This window comes from Alternaria infectoria (genome assembly GCF_024043175.1).
Source record: "Alternaria infectoria strain BMP 0036 chromosome Unknown scaffold_8, whole genome shotgun sequence".
Taxonomy (NCBI): Eukaryota; Fungi; Ascomycota; class Dothideomycetes; order Pleosporales; family Pleosporaceae; genus Alternaria; species Alternaria infectoria.
Window position 1 is genome coordinate 1 of NW_026250697.1, and position 21,332 is coordinate 21,332.

At 52.4% G+C, this 21,332-nt stretch overlaps 8 protein-coding genes across 8 annotated transcripts; 3 read left to right on the forward strand and 5 right to left on the reverse strand.

The window, feature by feature from the left end:
* Positions 1-51: 51 nt before the first annotated feature.
* Positions 52-324, forward strand: J4E92_005415 (uncharacterized protein; the record flags this gene model as incomplete). Its single annotated transcript, XM_051496797.1, has 1 exon — positions 52-324. A coding segment is annotated over one exon (273 nt), but the record flags the coding sequence as incomplete, so codon positions are not given.
* A 714-nt stretch (positions 325-1,038) lies between these two features.
* Positions 1,039-2,997, reverse strand: J4E92_005416 (uncharacterized protein; the record flags this gene model as incomplete). Its single annotated transcript, XM_051496798.1, has 7 exons — positions 1,039-1,545; positions 1,603-1,938; positions 1,984-2,390; positions 2,440-2,612; positions 2,666-2,689; positions 2,737-2,807; positions 2,854-2,997. 7 exons carry the CDS (start codon positions 2,995-2,997, stop codon positions 1,039-1,041), a joined length of 1,662 nt encoding a protein of 553 aa, XP_051352458.1.
* Positions 2,998-4,813: 1,816 nt separating this feature from the next.
* On the reverse strand, positions 4,814-5,529 carry J4E92_005417 (uncharacterized protein; the record flags this gene model as incomplete). The annotated part of the gene is made up of 2 exons (XM_051496799.1): positions 4,814-5,426; positions 5,477-5,529. 2 exons carry the CDS (start codon positions 5,527-5,529, stop codon positions 4,814-4,816), a joined length of 666 nt encoding a protein of 221 aa, XP_051352459.1.
* Positions 5,530-8,448: 2,919 nt separating this feature from the next.
* Positions 8,449-9,414, reverse strand: J4E92_005418 (uncharacterized protein; the record flags this gene model as incomplete). Its single annotated transcript, XM_051496800.1, has 3 exons — positions 8,449-8,844; positions 8,891-9,126; positions 9,174-9,414. 3 exons carry the CDS (start codon positions 9,412-9,414, stop codon positions 8,449-8,451), a joined length of 873 nt encoding a protein of 290 aa, XP_051352460.1.
* A 574-nt stretch (positions 9,415-9,988) lies between these two features.
* Positions 9,989-10,845, forward strand: J4E92_005419 (uncharacterized protein; the record flags this gene model as incomplete). The annotated part of the gene is made up of 2 exons (XM_051496801.1): positions 9,989-10,403; positions 10,511-10,845. 2 exons carry the CDS (start codon positions 9,989-9,991, stop codon positions 10,843-10,845), a joined length of 750 nt encoding a protein of 249 aa, XP_051352461.1.
* Positions 10,846-12,177: 1,332 nt separating this feature from the next.
* On the reverse strand, positions 12,178-12,886 carry J4E92_005420 (uncharacterized protein; the record flags this gene model as incomplete). Its single annotated transcript, XM_051496802.1, has 2 exons — positions 12,178-12,309; positions 12,368-12,886. The coding sequence occupies 2 exons, from the start codon at positions 12,884-12,886 to the stop codon at positions 12,178-12,180; spliced, it is 651 nt and encodes a 216-aa protein (XP_051352462.1).
* Positions 12,887-13,405: 519 nt separating this feature from the next.
* On the forward strand, positions 13,406-15,445 carry J4E92_005421 (uncharacterized protein; the record flags this gene model as incomplete). Its single annotated transcript, XM_051496803.1, has 3 exons — positions 13,406-13,581; positions 13,635-14,746; positions 14,796-15,445. The coding sequence occupies 3 exons, from the start codon at positions 13,406-13,408 to the stop codon at positions 15,443-15,445; spliced, it is 1,938 nt and encodes a 645-aa protein (XP_051352463.1).
* Positions 15,446-19,428: 3,983 nt separating this feature from the next.
* On the reverse strand, positions 19,429-21,138 carry J4E92_005422 (uncharacterized protein; the record flags this gene model as incomplete). The annotated part of the gene is made up of 1 exon (XM_051496804.1): positions 19,429-21,138. One exon carries the CDS (start codon positions 21,136-21,138, stop codon positions 19,429-19,431), a length of 1,710 nt encoding a protein of 569 aa, XP_051352464.1.
* Positions 21,139-21,332: the final 194 nt, after the last annotated feature.

The following is a 21,332-nucleotide window of genomic DNA, read 5'->3' on the forward strand; positions in this document are numbered from 1 at the left end:
GTCTACGCCCCCTCAGAGCGCGCCCCCTCCCCCTCCATCCACGAACACGAGCGCTACGTCGAAATCGACCGCTCAGCCGCCATCCACGGCCCCGCCACAGCCTTCCTCCCCGAAGGCCGACAGCTCGTACGCCGCGACGACCGGCGCTCCGAGCGCGAGATCCGCGACGAAATCCGCTTCCTTGAGGAGGAGCGCCGCATGCTCAAGTACGAGCGCGAGGGCGACCGCGAGTATGAGTTTGTTGAGCGTACGCCCCGCAAGGAGGTTATGCGCGTTGACAGAGACCGGAAGGGTAGGTTAGCCCTTGTTCGCTCGGCCCATTAGCACACTTCTTTGAACGGCTCGTTGATTCTTCTGGTAGTTCTGGTTCGAAAGGATAAACCGAATCCTAAGATTGTGGCGTTGGCTATGGGGGCGCTTTCTTAAGCTTGGGACTTTCAACACGATTTTGGAGGGGAAAAGTGGCAGAGCATCTGGATGCTTCTGTCTGGAAGCTGGAAGTGGGTGGAGATGGGGCTGTTGGTGCAGCACTTTTCTCTTTGATGTTTTCTTATGAGTTACGGCCGGTTATTTGGATTCTTCTTCTTCTTCTTCTTCTTTTCTCACGCTCTATTGCTCATGAGTACTATTTTGGCTTTGGAAGGCGCGCATATACAGGCAAATGTCATCATGCTATGAGTTATGTATGATAACGAATGATTATGATTACAACTTTTCGTTCCAATCGGTGTACAGTGAGTGAAGTTTAGAAAGGTTTGTCCAAGCTAGTGTAGAGAGGCATTGGCAGCTGTTCGAGGCCTCGTAGATATATATCGCAAGGTACATCATATTGTTATTAGGTTATGTCGGATTGATGGTATGTTCAGTCTATCCCACGCTTTTTTTGAAGCTCAACCGTAAGCCTCTACGTCCCAGAACTTTTCACCTAACATATCCTACACACAAACACCAGCCATATGCCATGACCGAAGCGTTCCTCTCGCACGTCCCGTTGCACACTGATCCTACAGGTACCTAATAGCCTCACTCCGAACCCCATCACAACACATGAGGATCCACCTCGACAATCGGCCCAGTATACGACTTCTTCGCAAACAACAAGTAGTACGCCACACTAAATGCGGCCACCGCCCCCGTCACCACACCCGCCCAGTTCATATTTACTAGATCCGGATGGGGCTGGCTAGGCCAGAAGCTAAAGAAGATGATGAGAGTAAGGTAGCAAATAGCAACAACATTGTTCGCAACGCCCCACGCGCCCTTGAGACGCCACGGACCCCAGGTCAGACTGCGGTCGTACGCTTCATCCACTTGCGCTTCGTTGAAGATGGTGAGCAAGGAGTCCGGGTTATCTAGGTCGCCGCGGACGCGGCGCCAGAGGAGGAGGCCGATGGCGAGGAGGTAGGAGAGGTAGAAGCCTTCTAGGACGAGGGAGATTGTGCCGTTGAAGGCGGCGCTGTTGCCGATGTTGATGAGGGCGAGGAGGGCGGCGAAGACGGTTACGACGAGGATGGAGACGACGGGAATGGTGCTGCGTTTATCGATCTGTGGGGTGTCAGTTGAAGGCTCTTGGTTTGTGTTTTTATGGGTACGTGTGCTTACCATGCTGAGAGCGCGTGAGAAAGGGAGGCCGCGGTCTCGGGCGAACGACCATGTCATGCGCGATGCAGCTGCAAGGCACCCCATTGCACTGCAGAATTCGAGTAGGACGATGATTGCAACCATGACTGTAGCACCGGCCTCGGAACCGACAGCCTGTGTGAAGATGCGGAGGAAAGGCGCAGTTGTCGCTTCTTGGTCTTTGAGTAAAATTGTGATATCGTGGGCGCTGAAGAGAACGGCGAAGAGCATTCCTAATGCCAATGTGCCGTTGATGACGAGACTGAGAAGCATTGAACGTGGAACGTCGGTGCTGGCATTCTTTACCTCTTCAGACATCTAATTCGTTAGCAATGAAACACAAATTGGGAATATTGAGCTCACATGGACGACTGAGTCTGTTCCGACGAATGCCAAAGCATTGCCCTGTAGTCCCACAAAGAAGGCCAGAGCCTGCGTACTCCACTCTCCTTCATTGTGAAACATCGTGAAGATCTTTTTGGCCGAATTGTGGCTCGATGGCAAGTAGATCAGCGGCACTAGGATGCCAAAGAAGCCAAGGATGTGGACGATGAGGACGACGACTTCGATCGTGGGAAGCGCTCCGCTTATAAAGACGTTGATGAAGACACACAAGAGCAGTATACCCCAGAGGAGGAGTGTGCCGTGCCAGCCTTCGCGGACATATGTGCCCTCGAGATCGTTCAGACTGACCAACTGCAGGATCAAATCGGCTACAAAGTAGCATACAGAAGTAAGAGCTGCGATCCAGCCGATGACAGTGAGCCAACCTAAGATGATCAATATAATTGCGATGGCTTTGCAAGTGAACGAACGTACCGGTCACGTAACTGAAGAACTTCCTGTTTGAGCGCGGCGCCAGTAAAGAGACCCAGTGATACTGGCCACCAGCAGTCGGAACGGCGCTCGCAAGCTCACCGATACAGACGAAGACGGAGAAGTTGCCCAGCCAAATCAGAATGAAGCCGTAGATGAGGCCAGCAGGTCCGCCGCTGTAATCACATCGTCAGTTGCTGCCGACTTCCTGTGTAGATCAGGTACTTACTTGTGGAAGCCTATCGAGAAGATACTGCCATGACGTCAGCGAAGTAGGTGGTATCAATCACATTCACTTACACAAGCAAAGTTTCCCAGGTGCACATCAACCCGCAAGAGAGACCGGTCATAGACACCAGTCCGAAGCGACGCTACCATGATCAGACCGCGCAAACATATTGTCAAAAGTGAGCATACCTTCAGCACCTGCTTCTTTCCCACTTTCGCCAATTCATATCTGTCGTTGTCGAACTGCCGGCCTTTGCCTTCCGAAATGGAGCCCCGGCCCCTCGGTCGCAGAGGCTCATGGTTGAACCTCTGTAGTTCGATATGCTTCTCCATGATAGCCTTGGTTCCAGCTGTTCAATCCGCGGCGTGTTGAGCAACAAGACGGATACGACCGCAGTACGTAGTAACAAATGTCGGGCAAGCAGGTGGGCCAGAAAAGGAAAGAAGATACCCAGAAGGTGGGTCGTGATACAGGACGCATGCAATGCAAGTAAATCTCGATATATATCTCTTCCAGAGGTAACGTGCGCCATGTGCAGATGTCCACGGGTGGATGCGGTAGTACGGTGATCGCCGGCAAAGACGGTAGTGAGGTCGGTCTAGGAGGCGGTCGCTCGGCAATGCAACTAAGCGTCCGAGTGAAAGACACCAAGCCAACGTTTCGCACCGCAAAGGCAGTTGTAGGCTCTCTGCAGTGACGGCGGCAGCTCGCAAGTCGACGTATCGCACTGCAGTCGTAGTTTCAGAGGGCACCCCACAGTGAAACGGGCGTTGATTGGTGCCTCGGTCGCACACCATTGGGTGCCTAACCTGCGCAAAGCGGTGACATGCATTCCTGCAGACCCCTTGTTCGTATGCATAAAGTGTGGCAGAGGCGAAATTAACATTCCCCAGTCTTCGCGTGTTTGTCAAACGTCATGGTCGATGCTGGAACGGACAGATGTGTGTTTGCACCGGGGTGTCGCGCGTTGCATATGCCCATGAAAGAGGCGTTCGTACCTCCAGAACTCAGCAGTAGATCATGATGGCTTTCAATCGCGAAAAGGGGTTCAGAGCGTCATTCGTCGCTGCATGTCACTCAGCGTGCAACATTGGGCCGCCGTAGTCTCCCTTCGGCATGCTGATCGAGGGTAGAGCATGCGGCATGTGGTCACAATAACGGCTGTCATACCGTTGTAGTCGAAGGCATAGACCTCCCGGCAGATTGTCCGTGGCACGAATTGGACGATGAGCGGTGCGGTGGTTGGGGAATGAGGGAAGACGGAAGGGGTGGCTCCGGGGTTCATTCCATCTTGTGTGACGCTAGTTAGTAATCGGCTACCCATGTGGAAGCCGCCTCCTCCATCCGTGCACGCATTCTCAACGGCTATCATGACGCATTGCGATATCTGTTCCAGCATTCCAAACGAGTCGTGTAGTACTTTTGTGTCCAAGAGGATCCATGCGAGCAGAGAATGCGTTACCAGAACACAACCAGGCCAATCTCAATGTGGCGTCTAGCTATTCTGTCCCTTGCACAGAGTCCACTACCATCACCTGCACGCCTCAGCGTGACTCTCAGACATCGTACTATTGTCGGGAACCTGCGCAGATGCAGTTCACGCGTGTTGCATCTCGATCTACTCTTAGAGGCTGACATATGCAGCCACAGGCATGCCTCGTTACATCTCCTAGTAGAAGTCTAAGTGCGGCATGTTACAGGGGGCGAAAGCCCAAAAACGCGCACGACTTCCTGTTGACTGAAGCAAGCGTGGGGCTAACTTGAATGCCGGACTTGGTATCGGGCTCGACCCACGTCGCGTGCAAGTTATGCTCATTCAAGGTTCTCTAGCCTATAAGCAATTTGGATTGGGTACTCGCAGCTAAGTGGTACGTCAGTTAGACGATTGGCACTGCAAAACGTTCGCACAGCTTCACAAGCCCATGGGGATACCACGTCGCCGGAGTGTTGACTGTAATCTCACGCCTATGATGTCACAGTAATCAGGCATTTCGACGTCGACGCTGGTCAACAAACGTGTCGTAATTCTTCTGATACGGTGAAGGAATCATGAAGATCGTGCAGCATTGGGTTCATTAGATTTCAGCACCAGATCAATGGGTATAGAAGTCTTGATGCTGCGGCAAAAGCACCTCTACCGAGTCAATCTCAACGTAAAATAGCGATCTCATCACTAGAAGCATCACCACGCTTTGCTCCTACGTCTTCCCACTCCGCACTAACAACAGTGGTCTTCAGAATCTTCGAAAAGCTTCCCGTACTTGCAGTCTCCCATCTTTTGTCATCCCACCGCTTCTCATCCCCATGCTTGTGATGTACAGCTGTTATCTCAACATCCATCTCACCGTCGGGTCGCGGAGGGCCTCCAGGGATGCCTGATGCAGAATTGGCATTTGTCGTTCTATTGTGCGAGAACGTTGGTAGAAAGCGTTTGAGCCCGCCACCTTCCACCTGGGTCTTTCGACTATGTTTTGTTCCGCCACCGACTTTCGAAGCGATGCTGGAGAGCTGATACGAATCGCTTTTTTGCTGCGAGTAGCCGTGCTCTGTGGTCGTACCTCGGTGTCGTATCGTGTCGGTACCGTAGAGGCCTGATGGGACGTGCTCCAGGAGCGGTCGTAGGTAGGGTACGCATGATGTGAGGATGGTGATGCACTCAATGATCTGGGTGACGAGTGTCCATGTCCAGAGGTCTTTCGTCGGGTTGGGTGAAGCGAAGCCGTGGAGGAACGCCATTTGGGCGGCAGTCGCTGCGATGTCTCTGTGGCGCATTAGTAGAAGACTACTATGATAGTTATATGCAAAACTTACAGTGATCGTGCACCGAAGAACGTCAGGATCGTAATTTTCTTGCTCGTGCTCATTTGTAGCGTCATGATTACGTGAACCGGGATCAGTATGAGTGCCAGATCCGTCAGTATGTTCACGACGCCCACGGACTGCCAAAAAGCGGCCTCCTCGAAGTGTCAGCAATGTCATTGAAGACGGCAGAATTCTTACATACCAAGTCCAAGCATCTCCCTCCTCGTTCAAGGAAGCGCCATGGCTCTTCAGCGCCACACTGAAACGCCGACACAAGTCCGGACAGGATGCTCCAAGAAGCGATGAAGACGGTGAGTAGCAAGCCTAAGTACCGGTGTAGTTTTGATGCGGTCAGAATCTTTAGCAGCGAGATGATGGATAACTTTGCGAAACATAGAGTTGCGATATAGAGCAGCTTGTTCGCATACTCGGCCTACAAAAGAACTTAGCAAGATGTCAATGTAGTCAACGGTCACTAAGCCGCTTACTTTCTGATACGCCAAGATCTGATCCTCAGTCAACAACAGGATGTCTCGCCCAAGGCCATTACCTGACTGGACACTAACAGAGACACCAGATCCTATAGTCGCAATCTATTCCCCATCAGTCAGCAAAAGCGAGATTTGAAACGATAATCCAGCTCAATCAAACGTGACATACCAAAGCCAGCAAGACAAAACCATCGTCAATATCTAAGCTCCGCTTCAACGCACGCTTGGTAACAAGCCTAGTCAGGACCGCCAACGCGGAGGTAATCAAGAGAACCCACGTAACCACATTGATGTACGGACCGACATCCGCGCTGCTTCCCGGTTCGCGCGGGAGGGGATGATGGGAAGAAGCAAAAAGAGATTGCGGCATCATTGCATCGTATCCGAGGTTAGAATGGCTAGATACCGACAAAATGAGTGCGCCAGTAATAGGTAGCGAGGTATTATGCGCGGCCTATCACGCGCAAGAATAGACAAGGGAAGGCGTGCAAACAGGTCGTTTGTTCGTTTGTATGAAGGTGGAGCTTACAAACGCGCTCAACCGTCTAATAATACCGACATGACGTGCAAGTAATGTGAGATTGCGAGCTGCCACCGTGTAGGTAACCTGCATTGAGGGCTCGCTCACAATCACCATAGCACACGCTGTCATTATCCGCTCTTAATCTTGGAGCGAGACACTTGCAAACAAGCGAAGTCAGTTGGATTGTTAGTAGACCGGGGGAAAGGGGTCTGCGAGATCAGGAAGCGGCGGTACGACGTTGCGCAGGTGTAGCCACACGGAGGGACGAACATGAAAGGTCGGCCAGACGCTTGTGTATCCTCGGTTGAACATTCTTCTGTTTCAAAGAGGTGTTTGTGCTACTGCGCCGGAAGTTCGGGTCAGGTTAGGATTTGCTGGTATGTTAGTGAAAGGTACACGTCGGAAGCTACGGGAGTAAGCGGCGGAGGAAAGCCAGTATGTTAGCTCGCTAGCTACAACGACACTCGTCATCTTCCGATCGCTGATTAGCTCACTCTGGGATCTTCTACCGTGGTGTGACCTTTGTGACACACCAGGCTCGGCAATGTGTCACGACTGTACGTTGCCAGGCGATTGATGGTCAATTGGCCAGTGCCGTCGTGGAACATTTGCCAGCACATATCTTGTGCAGTGTTCCATTGATACGCGAGCTCGCAGTGGGGCGGTCGCTGCAGTGGTGGCGCTGCCCGACAGATGATGGCTGCTCACAGGTTGTTGCATGAAAAAGGCCGTGGAATTAGCCATGACAGATCGGAATGTTCAGGGCTGAGCGAGTAAGGTACAGCAGTAGACATCTCGAAATAAGTCGTATTTGATCATGTTGCTATGGCGGCCCTGGCGGCTAGAGCGACGACGCATGCGGGAAAAGGATTCCACCTCTTTCGTATGCGCAATTAGATGGCATGATTGTCTGTAAAAGAATTCCGGGGGCTACACTTCTTAGCTAGATCCTAGACAAGCGAAGTTTCAAGCGCATACCTTGGATGATATCACTTCCCCCATGTACGACTTCCGACAGCCTCCTATGCAGAGTGACTGCCACCAAGTAGATGCTTGATGAGGTCTTTGAGCTTCTTGATGTCCTCTGGACTGAGGTGGCTGATATCTCCGAGCGTCGGTTTGCCATGGTCGTCCCAACCGACATGATGATCGATGGGAGCCGGGTTTCGGGCGACTTCGTTGATGTCTGGTACGGCCCGGGCAACGGGATGCAGGGGTGCTGGAGCTGCAGCGATGCCCATCGCGAAGGCAAGCAGCGGAAGTAGAGCGATAGTAGCGTGCATGGCAGGTAGTTGATAGTTGATATGCTTGGTGAGATCTTTTGGTTCTACTCGGCGTCAGTAGGTATACGCGCCCGAAGATATTCTTGCGTACGTCAAGAATAGTGTGGGAGAATGGGAAGACGATGGTGCTGAAGTTGCTGTTCTTCACCTCGAAATATATGTGTCGACTGCTACGTACCTCAGCGTAGTATTTTCGGAACTATTACTTCTCGCATGTAATCATGCCATTCCGAAGTTTCAGACGCGCACGTCTTCGGCGCCGCTCATCCACTCTCTATGATTGCCTTACTCCTGCCAGTGTCGCACTGCGCTTTTTGCCTTCTCGCCGCACGGGCATCGTAACAATGCAGTTGACCCGGGCCGATATAAGAAAGCGTTGACGGCATGGGACATCGGTAGACCTTGGAGTTGGCCGCGGAGTTTGCCTGACGCTTTTCGTGGTCAGGGCAGATCTGAGGTACATACCCTTCCGATCCATGGCGTTCGACCATTAGTGGCTAATGCTGATCATGTAGTGTAGCCTCCATCGATATTAAGTTGCATGTTCATCGGAAGTTCTGACGATAAAGCGGTCCCTGCTACCGCGATTCAGTTTCAAAACAGGTACATTCGTATTTTAATTGGCGCAAACGGCCAGGAACGTTCCCACGCCAGGTATGCCTAAGGCTTGTCTCAGCCACGACTTCAGAAAACTACGATTTCTTCTTCGTCACCATACAGCTCATACGCGTCTTTATGTCCATGATACTGGAAATAAGCCTCTTGGAACTCCCGGTAAGGCGAACCCGGGGGACAGAATGCAAAGTTCTCCAGTGTGTTCGTCGCTTCGCGATAATCGTCAAACTCGTAACAAGCATGTTGATCAGGACGCGTGGCCCATGCAATCAGCTTGTCCCAGTCACGACACTGTCGAAGCTGACCTTTGCCCGACTGGTGTGTAACAGGGGCTGGTATCGGTGTGTCGTCCGCATTACACATGATGTCCTGCCGAAGTCCGTCAAGGCAGTGGTAGATGTGAAGGAGATTGAAGGGCTGTGGGTCGTCGTTATGCTTTGACACAATGGCTTTCCGGATGAGTTTCTGATGCAATCAGCGGATGAACACAAACATCATCATGTATACGTACAAGACAATGCAGATCATGGATTCCTTTGACGTAGTAGATGCTTCTCTCGGTATCCCATGGAAACCGAGTAGAGTTGGGTAGACCGACACGTTTTGCGAATCTGTCGTCGAGCGTGACTGCCATGGCATTGGTGTCAATGGCGTCCCATGCCGCTTCCATATCACTATCACTGGCGTTCGGATGCCAGTACTTTGTCGTCGCGTGATATGGCACAGTAGTATCGTAGGCTAATCCACCTTTGATTTTCGTGAGCTAGCATCAGACCGATCAGGCTGTCACTTACTGTAGTTGCTCTTAGCTGGACTGTGCGCAATTCGAAGCCTTGCATTGTCCATCACCAGGAGAATGTTCGCTGAAAGAGAGAGCAGCAGGATGGACATGTACGCCACGAAGCTGCGCGTGTTGGTCGGGATGATCTCAGTACTCTTAGAGTTCCAGGAAACGCCATCCTTCTCTTCTAGCTCTGCTAGGATTTCTTCCTGTTCATCGCTGCAGACTGGCGCATATGCTGGAGGACGCTCCATTCTTCGATCCGCTTTGTGGAGAGAATGTAGAAAGCAAGCCTCCGCGGCTCCATAAGACGGAGCGCGCTCATTGGGTGTCACAGAATTCGCCTCGAGTTTCACAAACATACGTCGCAAGCCCGTCCCGACAACACCATACCCCAATCGCACCGCTCCGAGCGCGGACCATGAATGAATAGCGACGCGACCAGCCTCGGTCCATCGTTACATCGCCGAGAAATCTGTCTTGCGGCGCCCGTACGATCGAGGAAGGTCGCAAGCATCTGGAGATGATGATAGCGATACAAGTGCTACCGAGTGGCTGGATGTGTGTAAAAGTGAGGGGCTATCGGGGAAGGTGTGCTGGGGCAAAAGGGTGTTACTTGCCAGCCTCGCCAAGACGCTAAATGTGTCGACGGTACCTTCCTTGTTGGGCAACTTCACCCTAACACGGCAATCTACGATGTCCAATACTTGGGTCAAGCTATATCTCCGATTGCGCTGTCAATGCGCAGCGGCGGCGAGGTAGCGCACTTGCAGACTACTTTACCTGGCCGATGTCGCCATGGCTTGACGCAATCACCAATCCGCTGCGATGGGACAACGATACGTGATCCGGGAGGCAAAGACAAAGCAAGAGCTGGATGAGATACTGGATGTTATCTGGGCTGCGAACTACACACCTTATGAGCCGTTCATGCAACTGTTCTTCCCGGTCCTTGGCTACACGAGCGCCCATCGCGACCTCGCCGTCGCCGAATCGAAACAACGCTTCTGGAAACAACACCAAGAGGACAATTCCAGTCACTGGTTCTACGCCTTCGACACAGTCACTAACAAGACTGTCGGTTGCTCGCAATGGGTTATTTCGACTGTCAACCCATTCGCTGCAGGCACACCAAAGTTGACCGCGCCATGGTGGCCCGAGGGCGAATATCGGAGCTTCTGCGAGTCAATACTCAATCAGGTGTACAGGCCGCGAGCGAATTGGATGACGCGGCCACACTGTGGTAAGTGGAGCATTTCCTTTTCCCTCAAACGCGCTATTTCCGGATGAAGAAACGTGATTGTGCGAAAAGTCAAAATGATCTTCTTCCTGTCGCTGACTTTGTATTAGCACTCAACTGGATGGCGGTAGACCCTGCTCATCGGAATCGCGGTGTTGGCTCTCATCTCATGCACGTTGGTATCACACGCGCGGACGGGCTTGATCTCGAATGTTGGATGGAAGCTTCTGCCATGGGAAAACCGCTTTACGACAAGTTTGGGTTTCAGTCTCTGCTGAAGATTGCTTTCGATAACGAGAAGTCAGAAGCGAGCGACGAGTGGAGGAAGTGCGCGCATGAGCTGACGCCTCCGCCTATCTTCGCCATGTGGAGACCGAAGAAGTCGTCTGGGGCAGGCCCCCAGCGAGATTTCCAACTGCCGTGGTCGCTGGGCACCAAATCATGAGGACCTGAATTAAAGTGGTCGGAAGAGATGGCAGTACCGCCGATGAGGAGCGTGATGGTGTATGGAAGGGATGCAATCAAATCGAGCCATCGGAGAGATTAAGCAGAATCAGGCGTTAGCTTTATGGCTGAATGGGTGCCCAGCAGTTGTGTCAGAGGAGCGAATGGAGTACAGCACTTTGCCTATGTGAAGCATGAGCGGAGTAAATTTCGTAGATCATGGCATTGAAGAGGGATGCATACCAATGGATATCCTTGTTGATTGCGCTTGCCACCAGCACGTTCATCCATGGCTACAAGTACAAATTCGTACACACTCTCGACCGCTGGGTGTTACCAGCTGAAGTATGCCGTTATATTAGCCTTTGTTAGATCATGAACGTAGACCGGCGCACCTTAACTTGTCCTTGTGTCATCTCCTCGTCCCAAGCAATGCCTTGCTATCCGGCAAGCTGGCAACAGTCAACGGAGTATTTGTGACTGCAGCCGACACAGATATTGCCGACCTCCTTCGTCTCCCATCTTCTTCTGCATCCACAGCATACCCACACGCAATCGGGCACCGGTTCTGCGCCGGGATAAGGAGTGTGTTGTAGTATCGGGAGCGCTGAGTTTCGTTGCTTCATGTCAGAAACCTCTTTGGCAGTGGCGCTGGCGCTGGCGGAGAATTGTGATCGGAAGACTTCAAGTGTGGTTGATGTGCTTGACTTGGGCACAGTGTCGCGTCGCTTTCGAGTGTATTGTGGATTAGAAAGTGTATCTAGAGACGCCGATGCCGTGCTCGATAGCAAACGCGCAAATGTGCTCGGAGACCAGACACGTGCCTGCTCGTTGTCACTCGTGGGTTCTGCTAAAAGGTTTTGTCGGCATTGTGACTAGCGATGTGAGTGATTTTGAGTGATAACGTAACGCGCAGTGAAGCAGTGGTTCCAAAACAGTGAATAGTGAAGAATCGCCTTGTGTGAACCCAGTGCCTGGGTTGTGGTTGCCAAAGTGAAATGTTAGTCAAAAGAAAGAACGGACCATCACGCCACGCTCAACACCTTCCTATTAGATGATGGACCTTGACTACGCCTTCTACAGTCCGTCTTTCGTTACCCTTGGCTCTTTCTCGAAATTGGAGTATGCTTTATTAATTTTCCGTGCTATTTGTCGTTCGTGGTGGCCACCATCCCCACATGCCTTCGTGACACAGTCTCGTACACGAGAAACTTGCTCGGCTTCATGTAGGCGAGCTTGAGAGGAACCTAGATGACTGTATTAACTGACAGCGACAGAAGCTTTACCTCCTGGAACTAGTTCTGCGGCGCGGTACCGTAGCCGCGCGGCCCGCTCAGTTCCATCCAGCCTGCAGCTTCTGAATTGCTTCATCCTCAGAAACCACATCCGCCATCTTTGCATTGATGTCGGAAAGGTTTGCTTTGTGGACCGCAGGTGATAAGTCACCGCATGCTTCTCCCACGACCTGGAATGATGATTAGTGACATTTACAGGGACTCATGCGTTGCCGAGTCGATCCGCACCATTGGTCGAAATCCAAAGCACATGCAATCGAGGGCAGTCGCGCGGACGCAACCACTTGTACTGACACCACAGATTATGACAGTGTCGACGTTGCAACTTTGGAGTTGCGCAGCCAGATCGGTCCCGAAGAATGCGGACGGGTAGCGCTTGGGGACGACGACTTCACCAGCGGCGGGCTCTAAACCAGGATACCAACTTTCAAGCCCGTTCCCGCAGCCGACTTGGAACAGCTTGAGTAGCGGTACTTTGCTGTAAAAGAGGCCCGCATCCGACATGTCCGGCTTCGTGTATTCGACTCGCGTCCAGATCAACGGCGTTTTGCCTTGGCGGGCGGCAGAGACGAGTTTTGCGATGGACGCGGGCGCCGCCGCAGACGCAGGGTTCGACTTGGTGTCCAATGGGCTGGCATCGTTCCAGTAGGCGTTACAAACATCGACAAGTAGCAGCGCCGGACGTTTACCCCATCCTATCCTCCCGGCGAAGCCATCCTGATAGTCGCGATGCGCTTTCTGGGTCATTTCGTCGTGGTTGTGGCACTAGATGTGAGTCATGATTGAAATTGGGCGGAGAAGAGCGAGGAAACTATGACGGTAGCGTCGCGCCGCTTGCTATAGCGAGCACTGGAGGCCATCACCATTGCCGTCCATTCAATTCGAGGCGCAACGTTGACATGACGGACTTATCAGCACTGGTGCCGGATGGAGCTTCGGAGCAGTTCCGCCAGGGCAATTAGGCGGCTTTCACGCCCCCAGACCGTCGGGAGTAAGCAACCGGTTCCAAGCGGACCATCAATATACCGACATATACTACCCGAGGTATCTTGATCATTTCGCACCGCCACATAGACGGGCCCTCGGCGGAACCCATTTCAAAGGCTCTTGTGCTGAAGTTGTTCCGATGCAATGGCTTGCGGCATTGCCTTCCGCCCTGTCAGCATAGCGTTGATCTCTGGTGCACCCGTTACGCGCGTTTGAGGGACTCAATTCACAACTGCAGTTTGACCCCGGACTTGGCACCACATGATCGGACTTCCCCACATGAGCAGCCTGGGTACCCAGCCGGAGGCCGATGGCTCTCCTTCCCCCAAGACTGCCAGTTCTGTCCCCGCCATGGACGCAAAAGAAGGGAGGATAGGGAACGCCTTTGCGTGCGAGCGCTGTCGAAAACACAAGGTTCGCTGCGTTCCATCTGACACGCCGGCTCTCTGTCAGAGGTTTGTTTACCCCAGCCATATTTTTGCTCCACATTGAATGACACGTGCCCCAGATGCCAAAAGGCAAGAGTCGAGTGTGTGGAACATGTTGCGCGCAGGCGGCCAGCAAAGGCGCGCAGCGATGGCCAAACACCCACCAAGCTGCGCGACTTCGACAAGAAATTGGACAAGTTGTCTGCTATCGTTGCGACAATGGCGCCGGCTCCGACGCAATGTAGTCTGCCATCGGTAGCCACCATCCCATCGCAACTGTTGGATTCCACACAGCAAATGCCGACGCCGACACCAATCACCGCTCCGCCTGTATCGATGCCACCAGCTCCCAGGACGTTATCACTTCCCGCTCATGCGAATCAGTCCGAAAGTTCGGCGTCATTCTGGGAATCAATGAACGACACACTGTCTTGCCTTGGCCGATTGGATCCTGTGATCAGATCGATCAGCCTGGTGCACATGCAGATGCTGCTCGAGACGTATCGCAGCATGGTCGACTTTTTCCCCTTTGTATCCCTACCGAGAGACGCCCGCTGTCAGGACCTCTTCCAGAGCCGGCCGATGTTGATGTTTGCTGTGCTAACAGTCTCTTCTTACGATTCGGTCCCGCTCCAAAGAGCACTGAGCCTAGAGTTCCGTAAAGTGGTCATGGTCCGGATAATGAAAGGCGAAAAGAGTTTGGACCTTCTACAGGGGCTCTTGGTCTTCATAGCCTGGCATCATCATTACATGGACGTCCAAGCCGTTTCGATCACGATGCTTCTCCAGTTGTGCTTGGGTATCGCGCACGACCTGGGTCTGGACAGTATAGGGAGGACTGTGAGGAGTCCTCTCCAAAAGGAAAGCCCGCGAGACAGGGAAGCTAAGCGGGCTTATTTGGGATGTTACTACCTATCTTCCAACTTGGGTCTGATGGAGCCAGTCAAGGCAAGGACAATGACGCATACCAGCACGCTCCGGAACTACGCGTCAGAATTGGCCTCATCGTGGGAAAACACGTCAGACGCCGTCCTTCCAATACTAACGGATGTCTGCCAATATATGGAGGACGTGGAGGAGACTTTTCGTAACCAGTCAGAGCAAGCAGTGGTGGTTCGTACACAAGTCAAACGACTGAGCGATAAGTGGGAGAATATTCGTCTTGCATCCAAGCTGCAAGCGAAAGATTTCAGTAAGCAGTCACATCACTGTAACATTCGCAATTGCTAATTCCTGACTAGCAATACTGCAATGGCTACAGCTTGCAGCACGCATACACCTGTATCGAACGGCAGCTTCCATCGATCTCGTAGATCGCGATAGTACACCGTGGGCTTCGGGCTTTCAACTATCACTACGCGTCACCCTAGTCCGGTCCGTCGAACAGTTCCTCGACAACAGCACAAAGCTCCCGACCAAACATTTCGATTTCGTGTCGCTGATCGACTGGCTCAACCTGATCAACACCATCACCAGCTTGAGCAAGTTGGCCATTCACGCCTCGCCCATGCCGGGTTGGGACGCTAGCGAGCTCCAAATAGCGAAGTCATTCGACTACTATCGCGAACAGCTATCCTCGCAAATGCCTCGCCCTCGCGATGCTCAAGACAGTCAAGAAGACGCGTTTGAACGCTTCCGACGCATCACTTCAGTCATGCGACTAGCGCTGCACGATGCAATGGGCAGGGGAAGCCCGAACGGCAACACATTTGAGCTAGCGACAGGCTCGGGACGGACTGTGTCTCTCCTCCACAATCTGTCACTGCCTAAAATCAACGGGAGTGGTACGACCAATGGAGTGGAGAAATTACCGAGTCTACGGGACGTGACTCCGTCGCTCGATATTACCAGCACCGATTTCCACTGGAAGTTCCTCATGGGCGCGGTCTGAAGGAAGACGTACCAGAAGCCTTGTGCGCCCACCACATGGATGTCTGGCAGTGGTTCGATATATTGTCGCGATTATCTTCGCGACAAGCCTCGAAACCGATCACCGCTCAATTACACCTCCACATTCCGGTTGCTGTGACCACAGGTTTCCACATCTGCATCAAATGCCGGTGCATATTCTGCGGTCTTTCTCCGGCGGCATTATTTTCCCAGGAGAGACGATCGCGCATTACCGACTGACCGGTGGCTCCGTGTCGGTCCTCCCATCCAATGTCCGTCCGTGCCGAGGCCCAGTCCGCCGCACGCCTTCAAGGCACTTCCAAGGCAGTCCATCAGGCTGAATCCACATTAAAAAAGTCACTTGCGCGCCTCCGAACTTCTACTTCTGTTCCTACTCCGCAATTCTTCCGTAAGTTCTTGCGACGGCGCGGATTGTTTCCGTCTCTAATTGTTAGCGTCGAATTACCTCGCTGTGCATCTCTTGTTACTGTCGCTTATATACCCAGCATCAATTATTGCATCGAATATAGATTCTCAAGATATTTCTGAAATGTGCCTTTGGCTTGTGAAAGTCTGGACCTGAGTTGAAGCCAAGTTTTCTTACATGGAGCTGTGAGCGAAAGCAACAGTTTATGCGAAGAGGCGCACGCCACAGGCGTTATCACACGACCTTTCTCGTACTTGTCGCAACCACACAACGTTCAGCTGAATAGTGAAGTTTGAGAAGATATATGATGCTAGATGCTCAACGACCATGACTTGATTCTTATGTAGCGACTCCCGATCAGCGATCGCCTCGCCAACAGTAAGCTCACTGCTCAAACCTGCGGATCACTGCTCACTACTATTGTAACAGCCATAGTCTCCTCCCGCACTGCGTAACCAATATCTTGAATCGTCATCATCATTATCAGATACAGAAGAGACGATTCCTAACGCCAGTCATGGGCTGCATGTCAAGCAAGCTCGCCGGAGCAAAGCACGATCAAGACGGATATGGACCCAACCCAGGGAAGCCGCCTGGCCCTCCTTACATACTTTCCGACGGGACAAACGCCAGAAATACATCTGGTAGAATGTACTACGGTGGTGGCTATGGCGGCGATGGCGGAGGCTATGGCGGAGGAGGAGATGGTGGAGGTGGAGGTGGTGGTTGATACCGATTATCAACAAGGGTACGACGTTTTCGTGTTTGTTTGATCTACTTACTGTCTTAGGATTTTTTTGTTCTCTTTTATAGGCAGCAGGATTTATGTGCTTACAATGTATCAGCCGGAACTACTACAATGACTTCCGCCTAGCATAGCCGCCTTCTCAACCGTGCCTCATATCCGCTACGGCACAGCCAAGAAGTATGAACATCTCTCGGAACTGTCTTTTGAACCTTTCATTCACTTTCCCAAAGTTCACGACACTCGTCAGTTCTCTTCATCGGTTCTTTCTCTCAAATTACTGTCGTCGTCACGGTGCTATCCTTCGGTCATCTCCATTCACTTTACCGCAAGCACTCGAGCCAGCGCATACACGTTCGCACTATTCATTCAAGCTAGAAACTACCAAGCCATGGGATCTTTCCTATCAAAAATAAATCGCGAAGTCGAACGCGTGAGAGACGAAGTAAATCACATATCGGCAGTATGTGCTGCTCGGAGAAACGGTGAAAGAGCCCGCGGGTATTTCGAGGGTGTTGGTGCATACCCAGGCCACAACAGTGCGTATGGACACTACAACGGAAGACATGCCAGGACAACCCCTTTTGATGACGGGGGTGATATGCACGGCAGGGAATACAGTGGGTTGGGTAGAGCAGACAGCGGGTTTAGTAACGGTGACGGTGGTGTTGTAGGAATGTCTAGTGAGGGCAGAGCGTCTGGTGAAGGAGATGGAGGTGGGGGAAGTGACTAGAGATGGTTGGCTGCACACGAGCTAGAGATTGTAAAAAGACAGAACGTGGACTGCGCGCAGTCAGGGCTCTGGGTACTGGCGGAGTTATCTTTGTGCCGTTATTCAAAAGTTCAAGGTCACTGGGAGCATGCTCACATTGTGTGCTTCACTGCGCTCTCTTCCATTGTTCACGTATAAGACTTACAAAACGCTACTTGTATCCCTGTTACTCCAAAGCTTTGCTCCTCTCACACGTTCATACAAGCTTCCCAGTTTTCCCAGCCAAAAAGTACCTTTGGGAGGGCCAGTCTATATCTTCTACACCCACTCAAAACCCCACGTATTCCTCCCAAAATCTTACAATGGGTTGTTCATCTTCGAAACCAATTCCCAAGCCAGCCTCTACAACACCTACCGCAAATCCACCGGCCCCTTCCCCCACGCCCGCTAAGCCAGAAGGAGAGACTCAGCCTGAATCTTCAGCACCGCGCAACACTCCCACTCCTCCGTTTATCACAGCGCCATCTACCCCTGTTCCGATGAAAGGCCCTTTGGCGAGCAAGTATGGCTACTACGATACCGGGTTCACTTGGATTAGCACGCGGGATAAAATGATGGAGTGATGGGTGAGTCAAAGTACGGGATAGCAATTTGCGAGAATGAATACAATGAGTGCTATATGAATTACACAATGACCCTGAATGTTTTGTGTGATATGATGAGCATTAGAATGTGAACCATCTATTTCCATACCAGTTTCTCAAAGCATCGTCTCGCTAGTTGAAGATGTGAAACAATAAAGCGAGTCTCTTCACTACCTAACCACAGTCAACTCGCACCTTATCCTTTCTCTTATAGTTCGCAAAAGCCTACTTCGCACCCACCATCGAAGTTCCTCCTACCGGCCACCATCATCATCAGCCATCGATACTCGAACTCCATCATCAACCATGGGTTGCACATCTTCCAAATCCACAGAACCACTCCCTGTCCCTCGGCCGGTTGAAACAAACACCACTACTCATGTTACTACACCTACCGCTGAAGGCCCTAGTACCATCTCCGACATCCCACACCCACAGTCACAGCTGCCTCGAGTGACCATACGACAAGTTTCTCCAGACGATTCTGCCCCAACTGACGCCAAGATACACGATTCTCAGCCTGGATCGAGCAACATACCGTACTACGAGAACAAGTTATGGCGACGAGGATAGGGTGTATGTGTCGTGCTGTTGAGACACACGTATTGAAGATGCCGCTTCACCTGTCACTAGCATCCAGATGACACGACACCACTTTCTGTTCGTCACTGCCACGTCTCTCCACCACATATCCTCCTTAACACATAGCGAACGCCCATACCAACCCTCCCCCATACTCAAACACTTCCCACTCTCCACCTCTCACTGTCTCCAACCTTCAAGCACCTAAGATCATCCAAGCACAACACCATGGGCTGTATACCATCAACCCCCAAACCGACCACTAACCGCGCCACTAACCCCGTCTCTGTGCCGAACACAAAGCCCACTAACTACCCCCGACCAGTCCGAAGAAGTCCAATCTACGATCCTCCCGAATACACAGATGCCAGTAAGCTGAGTTATAACCGCGGAAGTGGCGGTGTGTACAAGGGCGCGTCGGGGAGTATGTATAAGAGTAATAGGGTGTCTGATGCTACAGATGTAGGGGGAGATGGAGGTGGAGATAATCATGGGTATGGTGATGGGCATAGTCATGGACATAGCAGTGGACATGATGACGGGCATAGTCATGGATACGGCGGTGATAGTGGTGGAGGTAGTGGTGGAGGTGGTGGCGGAGGAAGCTAAGTGCTGTGAGCGACAGGGTGTGAAAAAATGATGCAGATGTTGAGAGAGTGAAGCGATGTTACAATAGTTGTTTGATTTTGTTATTGAAGCGAATTTGATTTTGGGTATCTTTGCGCCGTTGCTGTTTGGCCAGCTGTGTAGCTTGCCGCTGTGCTGGACATCTGTTATGAGCTCTTATGAGTCTCTCTGACTGTTATGTTGCCCTTCCCTCCAACAAGTGGTGTTCTCTCTTCTTCCATGTATGACCGTACCATGACGGTCCCGCTCACCGCATCATACGAAACGGATGCCCTTCAGTGCTAAACACCCAGCTATCCAAACTCGCAACCTCAACATCCGCAAACGTGAGCCAAAGGTACTTCAACGTTTCCGCAGCCCAGAAGCTTTCTTGCATATCCACCCATTTGTCCTCGCCCTTTGACTTTGTATCATACACATCAGCCAGTTGCGCGTATCCAAACGGCGCTTTGCAATGCTTTTCCATAGCGGAGAAAGCTTCCCATGCCCATTCGCGATACCGCTTGTCGCCCGTTATGCGCCATGCGTAGAATACGCTCTCCACATACTCAGGCCGGCCTTTGTATGCTGGTTCTAGTGCCCAGATACCGCTAGCCATCGCTTCGCGCTCTTGACGGGCGGTCTCGGGGATGAAGAGCGGATCGTCGTATCCGAATTTAGGTATCCATGCCCATGTCTCTGGGCCGATCTTGGTGGGTGTAGAGGTATACGAGTGGCGGCAGCCTTCGAGGAGCGCGAGCGCAAAGGTACGGAGGTAGGGTTCGTCGTAAAGTCGGGATGCGAGGAGGATGGTACCGGGTGCGAAGCAGGCGAGGTGCCCTTGCTGGTTTTCGTATTCCTTGTTGTATCGGCCGATGTAGAGATGTTGCATGTAGTGGTCGGGCGCTGGTGCGGAACGGGAACTGAGGTGTTTGCGTAAGGAGTATGCCGCGTCTGTAAATCGGTGTTTGTATGTGCCAAGATGGGGATCTGTTGGCGGTGCTAGGAGCGTCATCTTGACGAGATATTCGTAGTATGAATCGTGTCCACCATCCCAATGCCTCTGGCGGCCCACTGGCTCCCCTGTCATGATGTCGACAGGCGCGTCAACCATGCCTGGCCACGGTGTCTTCCATTTCGACCATACAAGTGGCGCCCACGCGTTCGTCGAGTTCTGCGTGTATGTCAAGTTGCCAGTCAATCTGGTCAAGACGCGGTTCTCGAGGATCGAAGAGCCAGTCCGCGCAGGGCCTATAGCGGGGTGCTGGTCGTAGCCGTGTTTGGTTGGGTCGTCGCTGAAGACGAAGGAAGGATCTGGCTCGCCCTGCTCTGTTTCAAAGTCGACACGAGGCCATGGCATGCCTGTGGGGGTATCGTACGCTGGAGCAAGCTTCCCCGCTAGGGTGACAGCATGCTCCAGTACAAGATCGCGTGCCTCTTCGCTCAGTACGTCTTCCGGAATGAGCCCCGTGTCGTACATATCTACAATAGACAAAAGCCCGCCCAGGTATCGTATCGTGGTCTCGAAAGGGTCGACGAGGTCCTTCGCTTCGTTGAAGTCGATGGCGAGTATGTGCTCGAGAGAATGCGCCAACTCGTCCCATAGTCCCATGAGTGCCAATGTGCTCGCGGAGTCCACGATGAAAGCTCCCCATCCATTTCTGGATGACGAGTTGCCTCCCGACACGGGTAGGATGTCATCGCAACCCCAGGCGTTCTCCCTGTACTTCCAAAAGGTATATTTCATGGCATCCCGCACGCTCTTCGCCCGTGCCTCGTCCGCCTTGCCCGTTCCATTCCAATCCGCATGTTGTATTTGTGCGCCGAACTTCGGTATGTCCCTCTCTCGAACAGTCGGGTTCTGGAACTCCTTGATGAGGAGGTACAGGGTGATGACGATGATGGCCGCGAGGAGCTTGAACGACGACTCGGGGTTCCGCTCGAATCTGGACTTGCCCCAGCGGCGGAAGCCGGGCATAGTTAGAGAGTGGTAGAGGCCTTATGGTGCTGGCGGAGGCGCTCAAGAGGCGGGTGGTAATAGCGCGCACATCTGCCCAGGTGGTCTCAGGGTGCGGAGTGGGTGCGGAGGTGCGGCGATCGATGTTCAAGGTTCCAAGCTATGAGACCATACTTGGCTCGAACGGGATGACTATTGTGTGGTGAATGAAAGAA